Consider the following 15787-nt stretch of genomic DNA (forward strand, 5'->3'; position numbering starts at 1 on the left):
CTTCTCTGAAAGTTACTTAAGTATGCTAACTTTACCTATCTATTTTTTGCTGATACTCAGTGATGTTCTGTCAATCAAGTTCATCATATATTTAATAACTAATTAAAAATTCAGTCTGTGATTATATTGAAGTACATTTTTCCAACCATTAGGATACCCATCTCCACATACTGTGCCTTGTATACTTTGTTTTTAGACAGTTCTTCCCCTCAAATACAACAACGTGGGATTTTCATATATAACGTCCAATAGATAATATTCTTTTTCATCGGAAGACTGTAAGAGAAATGTTCCGCATGTAAGCTAAAAGGCCAGGATGGATGTGTTTGATCTGTTGTCCCTTTGACTTCCCAAAGAAACTCTTCTCAATAGTTAAAAAAAAGACAAATAGCAATTGTCATCTTTCATGGCTTAGTGGAGTGGGGGAGGGGAATATTAGGGAAATACAGAGAATATTTATATTTCTGCCATTTTAGAACTCAATGCTGCTAATATTTGAAGACACTTCCATCATGCAATATGTCTCTTTTTTCATTGCACAACACACATGTATGTAAAAATTTTCTATGACATATCTGGTAGTGATAGAATGTGAATGACCCCATGCCTAATGATGAAAATTGTTATATGGAAGGATGTGCTGAGGGCAAAGAGAAGGTCTTTATAAATATATACACATACTCAGATACATACACACACACACACACACACACACACACACACATATGATTTAGCCAGGGTAGTACAGTGGAAATATATACACATATATGTCTTCAATATAACTTTTCACAAGATGGTAGGAAATGATCTGTCAATGTTTGTACAGTGTTTATTGATAGAACTGTGTTCAGTTCAACATAGAGCAATATTCAATTTATAATCAAGTTGTGTACATTAATTCATTCAACAGATATTTGTACTGTCATTAAATATCATGGATGATGCACAGATACATAAAATATAGGCCTTCCTTTCAAGTAGTTTATAATATAATTAGAGAATGTAAAACATACACATAACTCAAAATAATAAAATATAAAATGTTACAAGTAATATGAGAGAAGTACAAAGTGCTACAGGAATTCCAAAGAGGGAGAAATGACTCTTGACTAGGGAATATCATACTCAGCTTCATGGAAGAATTGATATTTGAGATGGTTCCTGAAAAATAGTTAGGATTCTGTCAGGTGGAAAGACTTGGGAGAGGACACTGAAACTGAGGAAATACCATGAGCAAATGTATAAGGCCAAGAAAAGACAAAGAATATTTTAGGAACAAAATATCCAGATTGGCAAAATGAAAGATACTGATAGGGGATAGCGGAAGACAAGATTCAAAGAGAAGCTTAGTGCTAGATCATGGTGGGCCTGCAGTGTTAGGCTAATGAGTTTGGACTTTATTCAGAAGATAATGGAGAGTTATTGTAGCTTTTTGAGTAGAGGAGTTTTATCAGAACTCTACATTAGGAAGACAAATCTGGCCATGTGAATAGGATAGACTGGAGATAAGACCAGTTAAAAGTCTATTGCAATAGACTAGACAGGAGGCAATGAGGACTTGAACTACAATTGTATGGTGGAAATAGAAATGAGGGAAAGATATGAGATTTCTGCTAGAATTGGTAAAACTTCAAAACTAGATAAGAGGGGTAAAGGAAAAGGAAGGGGCCAATGATAACTCCTGAGGTTTCCTTCTTAGTTGGTTGTTTGGAATGCAGAGTGCATTTTCCTAAAGATCCCGTGTCAATAACTATGGTTAGATTCCCAGTCCAGATCTCAACAATTTTTTTAACCCATAATATGCCTGAAGTATATTTCTGTATTATCTAAACACCATATATAAATTTGTATGTATGGAAAAATGCATTTGTAATTGCACCTTGGGATTTCAGACCGCTGTCTTCACTGCTGCAACCCAAGCTCTTTCCATCCCTGTTTTCCAGTGAAATGAAAATTCTTCTGGCTCCAAGCCAATGGTGGCAGTTTCTATAGCTTGGACATGGGTTCTGGCAGGGTAGGATGTAGAGGATTGGAGCTTATAATGATGGGGGAAGGGAAAAGCTACAGAAGATGTGGGACTTTTTAGAGTTCATTTACTTCCTTTCCACCATCTGACTAGGGTTTCTCTCCCTTTTTTGCCCATTGCCATAAAGTGTTATGATGGAAAAAGTATTAGATTCAGAATTATAGGGCTCATGTTCAAATACTAGCTCTGCTACTAACAACCTGGATGACCTTAGGGAAGTTATTTAACCTCCCTGGACCTCAGTGTCCTCATCTGTAAAACAAGGGGGCTAGACTAGAATTCAGGGATGGAGAACTTGCTGCCTCAAGGTTACATGTAGCCCTCTAGGTCCTCAAGTGTGGTCCTTTGACTGACTCCAAACTTCATAAAACAAATGGGCCCATGTGGCCTTGAGGCTGTAGGTTCTGATTAATTTCTCAGATCTCTTCCATTTCCAAAATTTGTGTTTGTCCTTCATTCTCAAAGAGGACCATGACATTAGGGAATGATGACATGACTTGCAGTTGACTTTGCTTGAGTGAGGGAGGGCTGTGCAAGGTCACCAGCCTCACTCCTCCTGAGCCATCTGAGTCCAGTGTCTAGATATTCATCAGGACAACTGGAGATAAACCAGGATGTAATGGGAGTCCTTGGCCCTTTTAGGCTAAGGCCTTTATTGAAATAACACTCATTCAGTGAATAGGCCTCTTTAAGTAGTTTCTCAAGGGATGGCCCCTTTAATAAAAAAAAAAAAATTAAACTGGGAGGGGAAGACCCTCAGGGTTCCTAGCCAAAAGAGAAACAGTTACTATTTATAGTTCTACAATTCCTCTCCTATTTCTTCCCTTTTCCTGAGGCAAGCATATTATCTTCTTAAAGTTTTCTAAAGGTTTTTTTTTTTTTAACCAGCAACCATGGATAAACAATTGATTTAAAAATAAGGACAACTATGTAGCATAGTGGCTAGAATACCAGACCTGGACTCAGGAAGATCTGAGTTCAAAACTGACCTCAGACACTAACTAGTTGTTTGACCCTGGGCAAGTCACTTAACCCTGTTTGCTTCAGGGATGCATAAAGTGATCTGGAGAAGGAAATGGCAATCCACTCCAGTATCTTTGCCAAGAAAACCCCAAATGGGATCATGAATCAGACATGATTGAAATGACTAAGCAAGAATATAAAAAGAAAGTTTTGATTTTTTTAAGTCCCACAATAAAAGTCCTTTCTCTCACTCATAATGTAAACCTTGACCTTTCTTTGTTCCTCTTTAATGTCCAGCTATGTATACATCTTTGTTCTGGAGCAAGCCCAGCTCTGCCCATCCCCCTTGTAATCTTACAGTAAATATTCCTGGATCCTTCTCCCTTCTACAGCCAGCCTTGCTGTCAACCAGTTGAGGAGGGAGTAAAGAGTAGGGATAGGGGCAGTATAAGCAGTTATGGTATACTGACTTATAGAGAAGGAAGGGGAGAACAAAGGGAAATTCCAAGCATGGAAAAAGGAACTTTCTATGAACCTTGGTTCATACAGAATGGATTGGTGTATAGTACATACATAAAACAAGGGGCAGGTAGGGAGTACGGTGGAGAGAGTGCCAGGCCTGGAGTCAGGAAGATTCTTTTTTATGAGTTCAAATCCAGCCTCATACACTAACTAGCTGTGTGATCCTGGGTAAGTCAGTTAACCCTGTTTGCCTCCGTTTCCTCATCTATAAAATGAGCTGGAGAAGGAAATGGCAAACCATTCTGGTATCTCTACTAAAAACAACCCAAATGGGGTCACAAAGAGTCAGACTCAACTGAAATACAGAAACAAATGAAACGAACTCAAGGATTGCCCATATTTGAGCAGGTAGTTTTTTCAGATAAACACCAAATAATGCAGTTCCCTAGACTCTATGTGAAGCATGGGTGGTAGTTGTCATAAATTGCTGAGCAGGGGTTGATGCTTCTTAATGACCTTAAGAAAGAAGGCAACGGACAATGGGAGAAGGGGATGAGGAAGATAGATAAATATGACACAAAATTGCAGAGCACTCATGAGGACAGTGAGTAGGAGCAGACCAGAAGCATCTGTTGCCACTAGATCCAGAGAGCTATAACTGATAAAGGATGAAAAGGAAGTGGAGGAGAGTTTCCTGCCCCAAACTCAAAAACCAGCTGGGGAATCTGGTGTAAATTTGTTACACCATGAAGTCCCCAAATGGATTCAAAATTCATTTCCCAGATAGAGGAAACTTTTTTTTTTTCCTAGAAAAGCTTCTCTGATCTAGACACTCATTCATTTTATCTGACATTTAGGTGAGGAAAGAAAAAAATATATAATGCTTCTTTCACATCAACTTTGAGCTTTTCAGAAAAGGAAACGGGGTGGGGGAGGGAAAGGGATAGTTGGAGCTGAGACTGGGATGGGAAGGACCAGGAAAAGGAAGCAGAGGAAGAGGAGAAGGTGGAATTGAGTAAGATCTCACCGGTACATTTAGTACTTTAAGGTTTGCAAAGTGACTTATCTGTATTATCTCATCTGATCCTCACTACAAACCTTTGGGGAAAGCGAGTACTTTTATCATGTCCATTTTAAAGATAGAAATTTTAGACAGATGCTTAGAAAGAAGTTAAGTAACTTGGCTGGAGTCATAGCTAGAAAGTGTCTGAGAAACATTCAAATCCCATCCCTTTAATTGCATATGCAGCACTCCATCAATTCCTTGTCTTAGAAGGGACACTGTGAACATGAGGCACCAACGTAAGACAGGCAGCACCAACCTCACACTTTGCCACCAACACAAATCTAGCCCCACAGGCATCACTTGTCTTCTTGCTGCTGTACTTACTGTCATTTCATGTCAGTGCCAGGTGATGGTAATATGTTTGTAGTGCATTATTGATCCTCTAATTTTATAGTCCTTTCTATCAGTTAATTAATACTTAACCAGATGTTAGAAGCAAATATATCTTCCTTTCATATGGTACATTTCTTTGGAATTTCCCTTGGAATGGACTGGAAATAAAGTCCAAATTCCTGGGGATAAGAGGATAGAAGAAAAAGTAGCTAGATTGTTTAGCTAGAAAAGTAGTACCTGGTGCAGTAAACAGTATTTTGGGTAATCTTCAAAGATCCTGGAGTAGGCCAAATACAATACATTTTGGGTAAAAGCTCTGGTAAAGCTGCAGGATTTTTGGACAGAGCACATGGAGAAAAAGATAGTCATTGAATGAGACTGTGTTCATCAGTATTACCCAGTATTCATCAAAAAGCTGGTGTATCATTGTAATACATCTCCAAAAACCCCATATGTAACTAGCTTGTTTCAAACAGCTTATAAGCAAAGCTTAAATGTATTCTTTGGTCCTATCCTGGCAGCCTTGATGGCCTCAGTTGGGGGTGGGGGAGGGAATCAATATACTCATTAGTAAAAGAGACTTCTCTAAAGCATTAATCTGATTTAATAGTCAATTATGTTTTACTAGGGTTGCACTTTCTAGGTAAATGGGTATCACACCCTGTGTAATAGATGTGTTCCTAAACTTTGCATGAAATCAAAATTTTAGTAAATTAAAATAGATTTTAAATCTAGGAAATTTTGATATTTAAAGGAATTTTGCTATAAATCTCTTTGTAAAGTGATCATTATGATTGTAAAACAAACTCCTAATGTATGCATTTTATAAATTCCAATATTTTAGTGTTTACTTTTCTTTAAGTAAGATTCATTTCTAGTCATGAAGTCAATTAAAATTGGTCATAGTCAGAGTTGAAGAATTCACATTATTTTATATGGCAAATCCTGTGTGAATATTAATTTGGTTTAAGCATTATATGACTTTTTAGAAAGACATAGTTAAATCATGCATTTTAACCTTAGTAATGAAGAATTTAGAACTCAAACAAGATTGGACAACAGTTTTGTTCCATCCGTGAAAAAAGAATGATTTTTCTAATAATAGTAATCAAGCAAAGAGTACAGAGTTACTATTTACCCTACTTAACGAGCATGTTATTTGTAAGCACTTTATTAAAATCATTTGCATACTAAGAATTAATGTGCTCATTACAAATGAATCTTGTTCATTAAAAAGAGATCTGGCAAGACTTCTAACTGGCAAAGTTTCATTAGTCATTAATTTGTATTATTGTGGGTAGTTTAAAGTAATAAAACTGTATTTCTTTTAAAGTCTCCTGCAATTTATTCTTTACACTGGCTAAGAGTAACCTCCCTTCATAATTAATGCAAATTAATAAGATTTTATTCCAGTTTATGAAGCCACCTAGACAGTGCTTGCAAATAGGCATTTTTAATAGCAACTATCTATATTAATAATGTTCAAGGGATTAGTAATAATAAAATTGTCTTTTTTACTTCTATAGTCACATTTAATATAAGGACAAAAGATGTTCTCAGATATAAAGAAGTGATTCAAACCCTGTGTTTTGTGGTTGTCTTCTCTATCATATTTCAGTCTGTAACTATAGTCATAAGAGACAACAGTCCAAGTAATCCCATCATAGTTAATGCTCTGTCAGCCCAGGAAATGATAGGCATGCTATATTAGAGAATTTACAGTACTTGAAGAAGGCATACCTTAAATTTCTAGTGGACCAATTGGATGAATGGATGGGTGGATAGATGGAAGGATTCATGAATGAATGGCTTCTTTTTTGAGTTTGAATGGGTCTGTGTTTCTAGACCAAGTTGAACTGTGCAGCTATCTGAAATCTTGTCCTTAACATTTAAATCTAATAAAAGTGATTTGTCTACAGATATGGTCCTATGTCACCCATGTCTATTTTTGAATGCTTCTCAGTGCTGACACTGTTCTTAGCTTTCCCATCTCATTAACTAGCTCTCCTCACAAGAACAATGACGTAGAGCAAAGCAAACTGTTGGCTAGGGCCGCTCCAATTTTTCTGAAAGGCAAAGGGTAAGTTAAAGACATGGTGTGTTGGCATTTCCTATTAACTCAACTAAAAACAAGGTTTTCTTTGGTGTTTCATGCTCTTAATATCTTTTTTGATTCAGAGCAACAGTTTCCTTGTAACTCTATTAACTACAGTAAGTAGATGTTTCCAGCAATGTACTTAAACATCTGTGTGTGTTGGATTCTCTGGCCATAATTTTTTTCCTTTAGTACTTGAGCTTAAGCTCTTGATTGGATATTTCAAAGAATAACTAATCTTTGCCTGGAGCCTTTTTCAAAGCTTGCACTGTAGAAAAAAAGCTAACTTTAACCTTTGTGTTTTTTGGAGAATGTAAATCAGGTTTGTTTTTTTAAGTAGCTTAATCAAAATAAATCTTTTATGCATTGATGAAAGGAAAATAAGAATGTGAGTATTGAGTGTAGTGCTTTTATCTACCCTCCCCCCATCTGTACCCCTAAGAAAATGACTCCCCATTCTTTCCTGACTGCCATAAATTTCTCTCTGCTGCTCCTGACTACACCCTCTGCTCCCACCCCTGTTTCAGGTTACGCTACAGCCTGGATGTTGCAGACAGGCTAGCTGATGAACATGTTCTCATCGGGTTGTATGCCAACATGCTTCAGAGCAAGCCCTCACGGTTAGTGCAGGTTTCACCTCTGGGCAGCCAAGCTTAATTAGGAGAGGGAACCTATCCAGTTGGTGATATTATGTTTCAGTGTGGTGTACTGTTGTCTATCAAAAGGGCAGTCCCCAAATCAACTAGATAACCAAAAAATGCATGTATGTATATAATATATCCATATATATTATGCATACACACATACACACATAATTAAGAGGTCTATGACTCTATTTACTTGATATCTTTGAGTACTGGTGTTCATATGCCAGAGAATCCAAGTGATATTATACCACTGCAAAGACAGAGTGTGGTATACTTGGTTTCTAGCTAAGAATTATCATGCAGATTGACTCATGGTTTTTGGATGGGAATCAGCCACTCAATGCTTTCCTGAAAGTCATCATGAAATTTAGTTTATTCTAAGGACATTGCTGTCTCTAGTAGATTTCATTTAAGTTATGATTAAAGTGAAAAGGAGGAAAATAAGATAGTCAACTAGAAAACTGTTTATGCAAGTTTGAGGGAAATATATTCTATTAAACCATTAAGACTTTTTTCAGGGACTTCCAGTTTGCATGAGCAGTGACCACTTTACAATACAATTCAATTCAGCAATCGTTTCTTTTTTAAAAGGCAGTTCTAGCAGACTAGAAATGCAGGGACTAATCACAGAAACGATCCTAATGCTAATTGGCACAAGAATTTTGACCTCCTCCATTTCCAACCTGTCCTGTTCATCGCTCCTTAGGCAACATGGTGGTCCCTGTTCCCATGGACTCATTATATTGATGCTGAACTTAGTTCAGGCACCCAATCTGTTTAGACCACTGCAGCTTAAAATTCCTGAGCTCAAGAGATTTGCCAATCTCAACCTCCCTTTTAGTTGGTATTATAGAAATGTGCCACCACACCCAATTCAGTAAGCATTTTATTAAGTGCCTACTGTGTGCAAGACAACATGGCATAACAGTGAGTAGTCCAGGATGGACCCGGAGTCCCAAAGACCCAGGTCCAAATTCCACTTTTGGCACATAATGACTCTATGAACCTGTACAAGTTATTTAATCTTTCAGAAGCTTAGGCAACTCCCTAAAACTTATGAACTAAAATAAGTCTTTTGATCTAAAGATGAAGGGAATTCTCCACAGTGACAAAATCATGACAGTGCTTCTCAAAGCATGTCCCGGGGAATCTGTGAGGTCAAAGCTACTTTAATAATAATAATGTCACTTTAATTTCTAATACAGTAAATATCAATAGATCTGACTCACGTAAATGAAAGCTCTTTGTGGGGTGGGGGTCCTCAATACTTTTTAAGCATATAAAAGGGTCCTGACTCCAAATGGTTTGAAAGCTGCTGGTTTACTGAAAAGACTGTCCCACTTCATGAAAGATGCTGGGGGCACAAAAATATTAAATGACCCAATACCTGCCTGCCCTCAAAGAGCTTATGAGTATTACATAAAGATGTCATATTTTTGTTTTGTCTCAGAGTCTATATTAATTATAAGCACTTATTTGTACAAGTTCTATGAGAAAAGTCTCATTCATGTCCCAGTAACACATGTCCTAGCTAAAGACTGAAGGGGATCTAACATTCCTAAAATCAAGGTCTATTAGCAAATTCATTAATTAAGCTTATTTACATTTCTGTTGTTGAATATAATAATTTCTTTCTTTGAATTGTGGGTTTCTAAATTAATTGTAGCTATGACTGTGCATCACTAAGAGATAATGTGCTTGGACTTAATAATGGATTATGAATTGGACTTTATTGATGTGGGTATGTGGGGAGGATAGCAAGAGAGATTTGATTGTTTTAGGAAATTTCATTGGTTTACAGCACTCCCACTAAAGAGCCTCCTTCCCATAGTGGAGGTCAACATCTGTTCTGCAACTTATCATGTCCAAAAGTTGCTGAGGGAACTGAGAAATTAAATAACTTCCCTGGTGTAACAGCCAGTATGTGTCACAAGCAATACTTAAATCCAGCCCTTCCCAACCCAAGGCCAGCTCTCCACCCCTTTCGTACTGTTATGCCTCTCCTAAGTTGCCCATAAATTTTATATTTATTTCAGCTGGTCTATATTCATTCCCACCATTTTCTTACAGTACCCCTTTATCATGACTCCTCTGATACTACAGTGTCTTCCCCTAGTTGTCCACTGGATTCAATTTGGCAAAAAATATATTAAGTCCAAACATCTCCATGCCCGCCATCATCTTACCTTAATTATGAAGTGTTAACCTTCCACTTCTCAGTGTACCTCACGCAGGACATGTCCATTTCATCTCTATGCCTTTACTCATTCTGCTTCCCACACTTTTCTTTCCTCTCCATACCTTCTCCATACCTTTCATTGCTAACCATGTCTTACCTCGTTTGTGAGACTTACTCTCAACTATTGTAGCTGCTCCTGCGAACTCTTCTAGGACTTATCTATAATTATTTCATGAGTATATATTTTATCTCCCAGTAAAGTTATAAGTTCATTATATACCTCATGGTGCCCAGCACAATACTGAAGACATCTCAGATTTGTTGAATTTAACTGAATTTCTTAGTAGAAATCCCAGCTCACTCACTACTGATTTTACATAATAATAGTTTTATGCACTCAAATATTTTGAGTATTTGATTATAGTTTTACTTATGCTAATAAATGCTTTCTTTTCATAATAGATCTCTAAGACAGGATAGTATTTATCAATTTCCTAATGGCTGTTACTTGTTTACAGATATTAGCTCAAGGTCTTCAACTACAATAACATTTTAGATTTGAATGGTTCGATACATCCCAAAGTGCTTTCATATACCTCCTCACTAATCAGCCTGTCAGAACTTCTAAAAGAAGGAGTGGTTGTTTTAATCTCATTTCTGGTGCATTTAGTGATATGTTAATTTTGATACACCCAAATTTTATCTAATCTTCAAACATGTATTTTAGCTACAAATGAACTCCTTTGTGAAGACAAGGTGAAGGTCTCCTTTTATCCACAACTTCCAATGTATCCCAACTATAACCATTTCTTTGTCCTTTTCTTAATTAAAATAGCAACACTTTTCTAAATCACTGAAGACAAAACTGTCATTCTCAGACATTTTCACTAGCTGCTGCTTAATTACAATGACTTCATGATCACATAAGGCCATAAAACTGTCTCTATAGGATATACTATCCACCCATGTGGAAATAGGCATATGTTACTTATGGAGAAGACCAAGAGTAGAATGAAAAATTATTAAATGAGCAGGCCCTGTTCTAAAAAAAAAAAAATCCTTCATATTCCCTGAGGATTTTATCTTCTCTTTTAATTCTTCTATTCTCTCTTCCCAATACTGTTTTGATTCATTCTTTCTACCAACATATTATATTGCTAGGTCTTGAATAGATCTTAATTTTTTCATTTTCTCTTGACCCTCTTCTTTTTTTATTGTTTTAAAAAATGAACATTGGATCCTAATAATCATATATGTATCAGAGATTTGGAAGTACTATAATGATCTATTCTCCCTCACCACCATTATTTTTACCTGTAATAACTTTTTTCTTGTTTTGACACTAATGCATAGCTCTCACCTCTTTGGGAAGAAAAAAGCAGTTCAAAGCTTATTTTCCAGGAAGTTTCCCTGGTCTTGTTTGAACTGACTGATCACTGTATTCCTTAGTACCTCAGTATTCCTTCAGTACCTAGGCAGTTTGGTGGTGCAGTAGTAGAGCGCTTAACCCAGAGTCAGGAAGACCTGAGTTCAAATCCTAGTTTTATGCTAACTGTGTGACCTTGGGCAAGATGCTAAGTTCTTGCCTCAGCTTCCTCAATTGCAAAATGGGGATAATACCAGTACCTAACTCCCAGGGCTGTTGTGAGGATAAAATGAGATAATATTTGAAAAGCATTTGGGGCAGTGCTGACACACAGTAGGTAGTATATAAATGCTAGTTAATAATATTTACTCATCTTAACTTAGATTCAACTAGACTTGTTCAGTGCTGTTTGCAGGTATTCTTTAGGCATTTTATGCATTAATATTTCAGCTTCTTTCCCTTCTTATCAATCAGATGCTAAGCTAAGATGAGGAACTGGGCCTTCTGTTTCTTGTATATTTTAACCACAACACTTTATGCCCAGACTCAAGAAGTGTTGATAAAATTCACTGAGGCAGTAATAAGGCAGCATGGCCTAGCAGAGAGAGAGCTGGTCACAGGGACAGAAAAACTGCTTTCCAGTTATGCCTTAACCCTGGAAAAATCCTACAACCATCATCATCATCATCATCACAATAGATGATATAGTAATAATATTAAATCATTATAAAATCAAAATATCATCAGTGATGATTATAATGATGAATATCTTTAATATTATTATATAGGGTGCTCCCTATATAATGAGCTTTAAGAGCTTAAAACTGCAATAAGCTTTTGGGATACCCTGCATTATAACATATGCAATATTAATAATAACTGTTATATTTATCTATCAATATAATATTAATCATATTATGTCATATACCTATAATGTAATATTAATTATAACTAGCATTTGTGTAGCCCTTTAAGGTTTGTAAATCACTTTATATATGTTATCACATTTGATCCTCCCAACTATGAGGTAGGTGCTTTTATCATCCCCATTTCATGGTTGAGGTTACTGAGGCAAAGAGAGGCTAAGTGACTTGCCCAGGGTCACAGAGCGAAGAGTCTGACACAGGTTTTGAACTCAGGCCTTCCAAGTCTGGTGCTCTATGAACGCTATCACCTAACTTCTCTAAGTTACAGGGAAGGTTCTAACATACTGATAAATGCAGTGCCTCCATGCCTGTATCAGTGACACCTCAGGTCCACCTGGGAGGTATTTCATAAGTGTTCCTTGTATTTCTAGCTTTTGCAAATAATTAGAATTGTCTCTATGTAGATTTGTGATATTTGCAATTCTAATCCTGTCAAATTCTTCTTTTCTATACTATGTAAGTAGATAACTTGGCTGCATCTACAGCTGGTGTAGCCCCTGATTTCTCTGTTTATAGTTAAGGCTATAAAAGTTTTTTCCACTGTAAAGAACATAGCTATTAGTTAATTAATTAATAGTTAATAGTAAAGAAAAGAGACATTTTGAAATGTCTCTTTACTAATGAATTTAAAGTATATATTATTTAATATAAGATGCCAGTCTGGGATATGAGAAGGAATGGTTTTTCAGTCAGTTTCATGTTGTACAGTGAATAGTATATAACTATTAGGATAGTCTTTAATTACAAATGGTATCCATAATTCATAGATATTACAGATTTGACTTTAATTGTTTTTAATTAGCTCGGAGAACTTGATTGCCTCATGTAGTTTTGACATTCTCAGTTTCAGCAGCCAAACCAATAGTAAATTTTAAACTCCTATGTACAGTAAAAGTTATCAGATTTCTATAAAAGGAAGTACTTCTACCTCACTAGAAAGAATATAGCATTTTTCATCTCATATATATTACAGACATTAATAACTGTACTCATTATGATAAAAGAAAATCCTAGTCATTTTCTATTTCAAAAGGAAGAATTACATATATGTATGTGTGTATAGATATACCTGTATATATGTATATACATGTGTATATATGTGGTGTGAATAAGTATGTTTGTGTGCATGTGGACAATTGTATGTACCTTTTGTAGGCTGAAATGAAAACGTGGGAGCTGTTTCATAATCTGTTCTACTTAACTACTCATTTTTGGTACGTTTAAGAGTCTTCCCCTTTTTTATTTAGACACTTGTCTCCTTACCTTTCCTAGGCTAGAAATCCAGCAGCCTCTCACAGGACAGTCCCACTGCTGATTGGCATAGGAGCTATAACCTGCTCTCTTTCCCATCTTGGACTGGTTTACCCTTCTTTAGGCATCCTGGTCATACCCTACTCTTGGAGGCTCACCTTACTGGTGCCAGACAGTGTGGGCACCCAATCATATTTTTTTAACATGAAAAAAATGTTAACATTTTTTTTTTAATTTGAGCTCCAAATTCTTTCCCCCCTGCCTGCCACTCCCCCACCCATTGAGAAGGCAAGCAGTATGAAATTGATTGTATATGTAAAGTCATGCAAAACATATTTTTATATTAGTTACAGTTGCAAAAGAAAACACACACACACACAGAAAATAAATAAAGAAAAAAATATGCTTCAATCTGCCCTCAAAGTTCATCAATTCTCTCTCTGGACGTGGACAGCATTTTTCATCATCAGTCCTTTGGAATTGTCTTGGATCATCATCTTGATGAGAGTAGCTAAGTCTTTCACAGTTGCTCATCCTTACAATATTGCTGTTATGGTGTATCATGATCTCCTGGCTTTGCTCATTTCAGTTTGCAATGATTTGTATAGACTTTCCCAGGTTTTTCTGAAACCATCCCCCTCATCATTTCATATAGCACAATAATATTGCATTATAACCATATACCATAACTTGTTCAGCCATTCACCAATTGGTGGACATCCCCTCAACTTCCAATTCTTTGCTACCACCAAAAGAGCTGCTATAAATACTTTTCTGCAAATAGATCTTTTCTCCTTTTCTTTGATCTCTTTGGACATCTAATCATTGTTAATTATATTGTAGCTTACAGCTTCTCAGCTCAAAATGATCCACCTGCCTCAACCTTCCCCAGTAGCAGGAAATTAGAGGGATGTGCCACCATACCTAGCCATGTTTAAGATCCTAAGAAACAATGTGGTTGGAAGAGTTTCAGGATTTAGAGTCTCAGAAGACTCAGGTTCTGGCGCTACCTTTGCTACTGACTCTGCTTACTACCTTGGTGACTGTAGATAGGTCAACTCACCTTTATAAGCCCTAGTATCTTTGTTTATTAAGTAGGGCAGGGGGATGGGAGAGGGAAAAAACATTTATATTACTTCCTAATAAGGACATTATGAAGGAATGGCTTTGTTAACTTTGTAAAACCCTATATAACTGTGATGCATGCAGTGCAGTACAATAAAGTGCTGGATTTGGAATCAGGAGCCCTGAGTTCAGATCCTGCTTCTGTCACTTACTGTCAAGCAAATAAGTATTTATTAAGTACATTCTGTATGCCAGGAACTCTGCTATATGCTGGAGATGAAAGTACAAAGAATAAAACAATCTCTATTCACAAGGATCTTGTATCTTAATGTGAGAGACAACAAGTACATGTGAAAATGTACACAGAACTGGGGCAATTAGGTGACACAGTAGCTAGAATGACAAACTTGGAGTCAGGAAGACCTGAGTTTAAATCTTGCCTCAAGACATTTACTACCTGTGTGACCCTGGGTAAGCCATTTAACACCGTTTGCCTCAGTTTCCTCATCTTTGAAATTAGCTGGAGAAGGAAATGGCGAACCACTCGAGTTTGTCTGCCAGGGAAACCCCAAAAGGGGTCACAAAGAGCTAGGCACTACTGAAATGACTAAACAACATATACAGAATAAAAATGAAGCATATTACTTGTGCAAATCACGTAATCTCTCTAGACATCAGCTTTCTCATCTATAAAACATAGGGATGAGTCTAGATGGTTTCCAAGTAGCTCTCCTTGTAGCTCTAAAACGATTATCTTATTCCTGGAGTGTTAGGTGATATCATCTTAAGATGTTAACCTTCTACAATGCATTTTAATATAGGCTTCTGAGAAGCAAAAAGGATTTAAGACTCAAATAAATTAATCTCTGATGGTAGAATTTCAAACACCCTTACAGAGCATGGGAGAGCACCAAATGAATAGGTGCCTACTCTACACTTTCTTAAGGCAGCACAGAATTTACATTCATCGGACATGAGTTTGGATCTTGGTTTAGCCACTTACTGTTTCTTCTGTCCTGAGACAATAGCTTGGTTCTCTGAATCTCACTTTACTCATCTGTAAAACGATGGGGTTGGACTAAGTGACCCAGGTTTCTTCTAGCTCTAACTCTATGGTCTCATTACCCAGGACCCAGATCCTCAACATTGAAAGAGCATTCTGAGAAGGAGTTTCTACATGGTATTAGTATGAAAGAACAGGCAGTCACCTGAAATCTTTTCATTCAGTCATTTTAGTCATGTCTGACTCTTTGTGACTCCCTTTGGAGGAGTAGGGGGTTTCTTGCCAAAGATACCGGAGCAGTCTGCCATTTCCTTCTCCAGATCATTTTACAGATGAGGAAACTGAGGCAAACAGGGTCAAATGAATTGGCCAGGATCACACAGCAAGTAAGTGCCTCAGGTCTAC

At 36.8% G+C, this 15787-nt stretch overlaps 1 protein-coding gene across 19 annotated transcripts in view; it reads left to right on the top strand.

Annotated features, from left to right (window-relative positions):
* The window catches only part of DTNA (dystrobrevin alpha), a 464017-nt gene that overhangs the window by 383012 nt on the left and 65218 nt on the right, over positions 1 to 15787 (top strand). Inside the window, exons 12-13 of one of the 19 annotated variants that reach the window (XM_072604539.1) lie at positions 6853 to 6930; positions 7473 to 7565. The exons of the other annotated variants lie outside the window; for them this stretch is intronic. Of the exons in view, the coding sequence (XP_072460640.1) occupies positions 6853 to 6930; positions 7473 to 7565 (171 nt within the window). The remainder of the gene's footprint in view (positions 1 to 6852; positions 6931 to 7472; positions 7566 to 15787) is intronic. 19 annotated transcript variants of the gene reach the window in all.

The sequence above is a fragment of the Notamacropus eugenii genome, chromosome 4 (assembly GCF_028372415.1).
Source record: "Notamacropus eugenii isolate mMacEug1 chromosome 4, mMacEug1.pri_v2, whole genome shotgun sequence".
NCBI lineage: Eukaryota > Metazoa > Chordata > Mammalia > Diprotodontia > Macropodidae > Notamacropus > Notamacropus eugenii.